The sequence below is a fragment of the Sturnira hondurensis genome, unplaced genomic scaffold (genome assembly GCF_014824575.4).
Source record: "Sturnira hondurensis isolate 20B ecotype Veracruz unplaced genomic scaffold, ASM1482457v3 Scaffold0022910, whole genome shotgun sequence".
Lineage (NCBI taxonomy): Eukaryota > Metazoa > Chordata > Mammalia > Chiroptera > Phyllostomidae > Sturnira > Sturnira hondurensis.
In genome coordinates, this window is record NW_028095541.1 from 5,132,417 (window position 1) to 5,141,525 (window position 9,109).

Consider the following 9,109-nt stretch of genomic DNA (forward strand, 5'->3'; position numbering starts at 1 on the left):
TTGACCCTTAAAGCTTTACTACTTTTCATTATTGATAATGACTATCCTCTAATCTGAACAATAACCTGTATGTATTGAACACTACACTAGAAATCCTGCCAAACACTTTTTGGTGATTGTTTGATCCTCAGAACAACTCTGAGATGGGTGCTGCACTTGTCCCCATTTTAGAGTTGAAGACGTGGGATGCAGTGAGGTACCCAGCATCCTCAATGGCCAGGTCTGGGACTTGTGCCTTATGTTCTCACTATTGGCAAATCCTGCTCTGGGGAAGCATTTTATACTGGATTTCAGCTGCTTAGAATCCCAAATGCTGGGGCTTTTTTGTTTCTTTTTTCTTACTATGGAAGCACTACACATTCATCTTTAAAGAACAAAATTACAGTATACGTATTACAGAAAGTCAACCTTTTATAGACTAGAGATCACTGAAAGTAATGGAGCTGCCTTCACGGACAGGATTTGGGGACCCGAGTACCAGGGTGGGACCTTCTCACTGAATTCTTCTTTGTGCTTTTTCAAGCCATGTGGACATATCATTCTCTCTTCAGGAAACAAAATGTATCTTTGTAAACCTTCTCCCCTCCAGTCTTGATTCAACCAGCAGTTGTCTCTAGCTTTGTCCCATACTGTTTCTCTGTGTCAACTCCACTAACACATTGTCCTTCTCCCACTTTTTTTTATCTTTTTCTCTGCCTGGAATGATTATTTTCTCCTTTCTAAATCCAGTTTAAAGTTTTAATTCACTGTCCACCTCTGTGCAGCTTCTGTTCATTTTTAACGAGAATCAATTTAAAAAGTCTTCTTGGAGCATCTCAAATTTCTACCTGGTAGGCTACAAGTCACTGCCTTTTAGTTAACAATGTCCATCTTACCTCATTAACTTTATCTAAGCATCTGGTGGCCAGGAGTTCTCCCATGGTCTCTAACACAGTGTTTCACTGAACAGGCATTGGAAGATATCTATGGAGTAAATCTCTTCCTGGGTGTTCTCCATTATACCTGTCTGTACACTTTTTAATCTCCCTGGTTTTCTCTCCCTCACTATCTTTTACCACCATAGAGTCTGACTTTATATTTTATTAGAAATAATAATTTTATTATACTTACTGCTTAATAGAGAATCTGACATGTTCTAGAAGGTTTCATATTAATCTGAAAAATAGTTCATTATACTTGGTATAAATTGCATTTACAGAAGAGGAAACAGGCTTTTAGAAAGTAAATGACTGACCCAAGGTTACCAGCTAGTCAGTGAGAGAATTAGTATCAAACCTGATGACAGAATTACTACTTGTAAATTTTCCCAGAGCTGTTTATAAAAGAAATGAAAGCAAATGTTATAGTCAAATTCATTGACCTTGTACATCCTCAACAACTTCCTTTTAATTCTTAAATGTAGCCATCAGGTATTGTGAAAGATGTCAGTTGATCAAACCTGACCGTGCGCATCATTGCTCAGCATGTGACATGTAAGTGTTACCCTCATTTCCTTCCCTTTAACCCCAGCATTGGAAATTGGTAACAGGAGAAAAAAGGGGAAGGAACATTTTATATGCTTTATACTTAGCAAAAAACACTTCATCCTCTCCCATTATTTGCTACACACGTGGGCTAACATAAATATTTCCATAAGCTAGAATACACTTGGGAGTAGTCTTTGATAACACTTTCTATAGTAATCGATGGAATTTTCTTTAAATATATTTTCTAAGTTTACACTGAACATAATATTGATGAATAAGTAATAACCCCCTTAAGAATATTTTTCCTAGATTAAAAAGACCAAAATGTTTTTTGTTTTTTATTATTATTGTTGATATTAAAATCTAACAAACCACACACAAAAATGTTTTTTCAATTTCTGACTGTAATATTGTTCCTAGAAACGCTTGAAAGATTTTATTTCTTATGTGCTTGTGAGAAGGTAATGTGTGGAAGGAAAGATCCCTTGTTTGGGAATCCCAGTTAATCCTTGAACTTGAGTTAGACAAGCTATTTAACCTTCTGGGTATTAGTTTACTCATTTGTTATGTTATTTGAGATGGTCTGTGGTTTGACTTTATAAACATATAGGTTATATATACTGGTGGGGAGGCAAATTTGGGGATTTTTTTTCTGATTGTAAAAGTATAGTAGTGCTTATCTGTGGTGTAGAATTTTATAAAATATGTGGGAAAAATAACCATCTATAAACCCATCAGACTTAATATTTTAACATAGTTGCTTCTAAAGTTTTATTTTTATGACTTGCACATATTTAAAATAGAGATTGTCTGTATTTCACTTTATTTCCTTCAGCTGATTTGTGAGTTGGACTAGCTAATGTACCAAGTGCTGTGCACCATATCTGTATATTAAAATGTCACTTGATGTAGTCCAAGGCAACTATCTATGCTCAGCTGAATTCTGAATGTAAAAAAATTGTTACGTTTTACCTATGAAAACATTGGTGGAAATATCAGAAATTTTCTCTAATTTAGTGTTTACTGGGTTGGTTTTTCCAAGATGTATTTATAAAAATAAAAATTATCTGCAGTTAGAATTACGATAATATTCTGCATGGATCCACCAGCCAGGGCAAAACACAAATTTTTTCAGGAGATATCTTATGCTTATTTGTTTTCTAGATGTATTCTTAAGATGGATCATCACTGTCCTTGGTATGTATAAAAATACAAGAAGTCACATATTGGAATGGGGAGACAGGAAGGAGAGAATTTAGAGTGATTTATAAACCTCAGCATTCCTAAATTTTCAAGGGCAATTTAGCTATTTGTATACAAGATATATATATGTATACACACACACACACACATATATATATATATATATATATATACACACACACACACATATATGTATGTACATTTTTATATTAAATATTTTCCTTTAAAAATATTGTCTGGTGTTATTTACCCAAATAATTATATATTAAGAATTAACATTAAAATTCCAAATTCCTTATAGAATTTATTAAAAACATATCCACAATTAAGACAGACTCACTACTTCCCAAATGACCCATTTCCAAATAATAATTAAAGTTTTGAAATGTCTTATTTAATTATTATTGATGTGGTAATAAAGAAAAACATACAATTTACCACCTTAACCATTTGTAGTGTTCAGTAGTATTAAGTATGTTCACATTGTGCAAATAGTCTTCAAAACTTTTTCGTCTTGCAAAACTCTGTCCACATTAAACAACTTCTCATCTCCCCTCCCTGAACCCTGGAAAACATTCTAGTTTTTGTTTTTGTGCATTTATGAATTTGTCTTTATTTTTACAGTGTGGCCTTCTATATTCTTCTAGGGTGAATAACTGTGTGGGATTTTCTAATTACAAATTCTTCCTGCTGTTTTTATTGTATTCCTTATTATATTGCCTTTTCGTGGCTACAACAGTTTTACAGTACTTTATAAAATTTTGGATGGTAAGTCTTTTTCTATCTTAAAACATGTATTTAAGACTTTTAAAAATCTCTATACATAAAGAATTTATTCTCTATTACAAGTAGATATACTTTTTTTAACCTTATTATGAGTTAGAATTTATAATGGATCGATCAGAAATCAGTTAATATTTCATTCACATAAAAGTGTTTATTTGCAAATCAATATTTTTTAAGATTAACCAACATTTTAACAGTTATTTGATTGTTGTTCAATTACAGTTGTCTGTATTTTCTCCCCACCCCCTCCAAACTCACCTCCCTCCCTTGCTTCCATCCTCCCCCTTGGTTTTGTCCATGTGTCTTTTATAGTAGTTCCTGAAAACCCTTCTCCCCATAGTCCCCTCCCCCTTCCCCTCCCCCTCTGTATTTGCAAATAAATGAATATTAAACAGGTTATTGTGAACTGCTTTTTAATGATCCAGTTTTCAGCCACACTGTAATAATAGACATACCAATTTTAGGGAAGTAATTGCTTTTATTCAAGTTGATGAGACTTACTGCAGTTTTATAGTAATCAAAGTAATATTGCCAGGCCTAGATAATCTCTAATCTCTTTCCTGTCTCTGTAGATATTAATCCTCTTTCTGTTATGAGTTGGAAATGTTTTTTTCGTATTTCCAAGTTTTATCTTATAATCCTGTTTTTCTTTTATCAAATCAAAATTTTATATTTTAAAGCAGTATTTTTACAACTTCTGGTTTATGGGGGATTTTTATTTATTTTTTAAATATTTTATTTATTTATTTTTAGAGAAAAGGGACGGGAAGGAGAAAGAGTGGGAGAGGAACATCAATGTGTGGTTGCCTCTCGTGTATCCCCCACTGGGGACCCGGCCTGCAACCCAGGCATGTGCCCTGACTGGGAATCGAACCAGTGACCCTTTGCTTCACAGGCCGGCGCTCAGTCCACTGAGCTATACCAGCCAGGGTGGTTGTTTTTAATTTAAAAGCTATACATTTAAATTATGATTTCAGGCTTTAGTCTCTGCTTATAAATTTATGCAAATATTTACTATGTATAGTAAATATACATAGTATATGTATATTTAATACTTCTGGAATTTTTATTCCTTTTATTTTACATTTAAACCTTTGATTTTAAAAAATATATTTAATTTATTTATTTTTAGAGAGAGGAAGAGGGATGGAGAAAGAGAGGTAGAGAGACATCAATATGTGAGAGATACATCGATCAGTTGCCTGTTGGATTTCTCCAACTGGGCATCTGGCCCATAACTCAGGCGTGTGCCTTAACTGGGAATTAAACTGTCAACCTTTCGATCCACAGGCTGGCACTCAATCCACTGAGCCATACCAGCCAGGGCTGATTTTTTTTTCAATTGAGAGAGCGAGAAAAACATTGATGTGAGAGAGAAACCTTGATCAGTCACCTTATATGTGTTCCAACTGAGAATGAACCCACAACATGGGTATGCACCACAACCAGGAGTCAAACCAGCAGCCTTTCAGTCTACAGGACGATGCTGCAACCAACTGAGCCACACCAGCCAGGGCAAAACACAATTGTTTTTTTAGAACATATCTAATACATTTTGAATTTTATTTAAAACATTATTAAATTTTTAAAGTTTGATTATTTAAAACCAGGGGGTACTGGTATTGCCTTTGTGCATGTTAGAAAGACTACCCCATTTCTTTGTGGTCTTAGCCTAATGAATTTTGGCCTCTCCTGTTTCTCTACCTGGTATCTTTGTTCAGTTTACAACCTACTTAACCATACTCAGTAGTCCTGTTTAAAGGAAGACGATTTGGTGCCAGATGAATGAAGTCCAAATTATAGAATTTCACATTTCTTTATTAGGAATTTCAGCACCTTTTGCATGCAATGATTTATTAATTAAAGAGAGTTGTTTCTTAACTTTTTTAGATTAATTATGTTAAAGAAATACTAGTAAACTTAACTTTTTCTTTTTAAAATATATTTTATTCATTATGCTATTACAATGGTCCCATTTCCCCCCCCCCTCCATTCCCATCCACCCTGCACACCCTCTCCGACCCATATTCCCCCCCTTTAGTTTATGTCTGGGTGTCATAAGTTCTTTAGCTTCTACATTTCCCATACGAGTCTTGCCCTCCCCCTGTGTATTTTCTACCTACCATCTATGCTACTTATTCTCTGTACCATTTCCCCCTCTCACTCCCCTGTTGATAACCCTCCATATGATCTCCATTTCTGTGGTTTTTCTCCTGTTCTAGTTGTTTCCTTAGTTTGTTTTGGTTTTTGTTTTAGGTGTGGTTGTTAGTAATTATGAGTTTGCTGTCATTTTTTTATCTTCTTTTTCTTACATAAGTCCCTTTAACATTTCATAATATAAGTGCTTGGTGATGATGAACTCCTTTAACTTGACCTTATCTGAGAAGCACTTTGTCTGCCCTTCCATTCTAAATGAAAGCTTTGCTGGATAGAGCAATCTTGGCTGTAGGTCTTTGGATTTCATGACTTGGAATACTTCTTTTCAGGTCCTTCTTCCCTGTAAAGTCTTTTTTGAGAAATCAGCTGACAGTCTGATGGTACCCCTTTGTAGATTACTGTCTCCTTACCTCTTGCTGCTTCTAGGATTCTCTCCTTCATTTTCATCTTGGCGAATGTAATTATTATGTGCCTTGGTGTGTTCCTTCTTGGGCTCAACTTCTTTGGGACTCTTTGAGCTTCCTGTGGACTTCCTGGAAGTCTATTTCCTTTGCCAGATTGGGGAAGTTCTCCTTCATTATTTGTTAAGATAACTTTTCCACTTGTTGCTCTTCCTCTTCCCCTCTGGTTCCCCTATAATTCGGATGTTGGAGCATTTAAAGATGTCCTGGAGGTTCCTAAGCCTCTCCTTATTTTTCTGAATTCTTGTTTCTTCATTCTTTTCTGTTTGGTTGGTTGTTTCTTCCTTACGATCCACTCCATTGATTTGAGTCCCAATTTACTTCCCATCACTATTGGTTCCCCATGCATTTTCCTTCATTTCACTTAACATAGCCTTCATTTTTTTATCTAATTTATGACCAAATTCAACCAGTTCTGTGAGCATCCTGATCACCAGTGCTTTGAACTGTGCATCCGATAGGTTGGCTATCTCTTGGTTGCTTAGTTGTATTTGCTGTGGAGCTTTGATCAGTTCTTCTGTTTGGGCCATTTTTTGTCTTGCTGTGCCTGTTATGTATGAGGGGTGGAGCCTTAGGTGTTCACCAGGGCAGGGCAACCCAGTTGCTGGGTTGTGATGCTGTATGTGGGGGCGGGGTCCAAGAAGGGACAGTGGTGCTTGCTCTGTTCTCTGTTGGATCTCAGTCCCCTCTGCCACTTCCCCCAAGCAAACTGGGCCTTTCTGGTGCTGATTCCTGTGATAGGTGGGCTTGTGTGCATTCTAGGACTCTGTGGGTCTCTTCAATGAACTCTCCTGTGAGGCCGGGAGTCATTCCTTGCGCCTCAACCCCCGCAGGTGTTTTAAACTGGTGTTTTGAGGCATTATTCCCAGTGCCAGGACCCTGGGTTGAGTGGTCTGTCTTGCTCCCATGTCACCTGGTTTATCTGCACACAAATGTCAGACTGCCTCATCAGCCAGCCACCTTGCTTCACAATCACTGCCTCACTGGGTCTGCCCCTTGCCACCACGCACCTGGGGTCTGCCAGCTGCCGCCTGTGCACCCAGGGTTTGCCCGCTGCCATCTTGCACACCCAGGCTTTGTCAGCTGCTGCCTTGCGCGCCCAGTACCACCTCTTTTTGTGTTGCAATCCCTCTCTGCCTGGCTGCCCAACTCCACCCTTCCTTCTGGTCTGGATGAATGTGTCTGTCTTTTAACTCCTTGGTTTTCTGACTTCCATACAGTTCAATTTTGTCAGCTCTGGTTGTTGTCTTGTTCCTGAATTGTTGTTGTCCTTATTTTGGTTGTGCGAGGAGGCACAGTGTGTCTACCTACGCCTCCATCTTGGCTGGAAGTCAACTACCTTTTTCTTTATTTGTTCAGCAAGTATTTACTTAGCACCTATAATGTTCCAGGCAGTATTTTAGGCAGTTGGGATATATCAGTGAACAAAACAGCCATATCTTTGAAATTTACTTTTGAGAAGAGGAAGGCAAATAATAAACATCACAAATAGGTAAATTTTATATTAGGAAGTAAATGCTATGGAAAAAATTAAACTAAGCTAAGGAATTTGACAAGTGTGTGGGAGCATGTGGGTTAGGGGCAGGTTGCAGCACTTAAACAGAGTGATCAGGAGACCTCAGTAAGAAGTTTTGAGGGAAGACTTGAAAGAAGTTAGTGGATATCTTAGAGAAGAACATTTATGTACCCAAAGCAGGAGCACCTAAATATATAAAGTAAATATTAACAGACATAAAGGGGCTATACACAACCATACAGTAATAGTTGGAGATTTTAATACCCGACATTCATCATCCAAACAAAAACTAAGTCAATAAACAAGCATCTGCTTCAAATGACATGTTAGTCCATATGTACTTAGCAGATGTATACAGAACACTTCATCAGAAAGTCACAAAAGATTGGAAAATGGCGAAGTAGGACGGAGCGACACCAGTTCTCGTACCCCTGGGAGAAAATCCTGGCGGATTTACTGAAGAACAGTGCATTCAATTCCCCAATGAACAATTCCTCAGCATTTCTGAAAATAATAGACCGGAGATAGTGACGAACCAGACAGCTCCAGGTTGTTGGGGTCTCAGGAACGTGAGTAAGGACGGCGGCAGCCATTGACCGGCACGTAAAGACCTCGGAGCCACAGCTGCTGCAGCGGTCGGGGCCCAGAGGCTTCCACCTGTGCCCAGTGACAGGAGCATCTGCCACAGAGGACTCATCCGGACCCCGGCACCTGGGAGTAAAGACAAAAGCGGCGGCGGCAGGGCCAGCTGCCCTCAGGAGCCAGGCACCCCAGAGTAAAGTCAAAAGCAACAGCGGCAGACCAGCAGCCATTGGCCTGCGCATAAAGACCTCAGAGCTGCTGCTGCCGCAGCTTCCAGGGCCCAGAGGCTTCTGTCTACAGCCAGCGTCCGGGCATCTGGCACAGAGGACTGATCGGGAGCCCAGGACCTCTGATAACACACACACAAAGAAAGGAGTAGGTGGAAGCAGAGAACATCAAGATACCTGCAGGAGACTGCACCACTGAATTTCACAGGTATTCTACCACAGAAGTTCACACCATAAACCTAGGGAGTCAGAACAGATCAATTTAAGAAGCTGAAGCTAACAAGAAGACTCTCATAAGCAATGGGAAGACAAAGAAACAATGCCCAAATGAAAGAAAAGGTGGAAGTCTCAGAAATAATGTCAGATGAAAGAGAGGCAAGTCAGCTATCAGATATTGAATTCAAAGCACTAGTTATCAGGAAATTCAAAGAGCTCACAATGAGCTACCAGAAACTAGAGGGGAGCTACAATGAGCTCTCCACAAACTATATCAACTTGAAAAAGGAAATAGAAACTATCAGCAAAGGACCAGAGGAAATAAAGAATACAATTTCAGAACTGAAGAACACAGTAGAAAGAATGAAAAGCAGGATCAATGAGGCAGAAGATTGGATCAGCGAGTTGGAGGACACAGTAGAAAGAACCTCCCAGAAAGAGCAAGAAAGGGAAAAGAGGCTCAAAAAGAATGAAGAGGGACTAAGAGAAATGCAA

General features: G+C 38.3%; 1 protein-coding gene across 3 annotated transcripts in view; it reads left to right on the forward strand.

Annotated features, from left to right (window-relative positions):
- The window catches only part of ZDHHC20 (zDHHC palmitoyltransferase 20), an 80,220-nt gene that overhangs the window by 37,646 nt on the left and 33,465 nt on the right, over positions 1–9,109 (forward strand). For all 3 annotated transcript variants that reach the window (XM_037037099.1, XM_037037098.1, XM_037037100.1), the window contains exons 5-7: positions 1,403–1,472; positions 2,631–2,663; positions 3,317–3,437. In XM_037037099.1, coding sequence (XP_036892994.1) covers positions 1,403–1,472; positions 2,631–2,663; positions 3,317–3,437 — 224 coding nt within the window. The remainder of the gene's footprint in view (positions 1–1,402; positions 1,473–2,630; positions 2,664–3,316; positions 3,438–9,109) is intronic.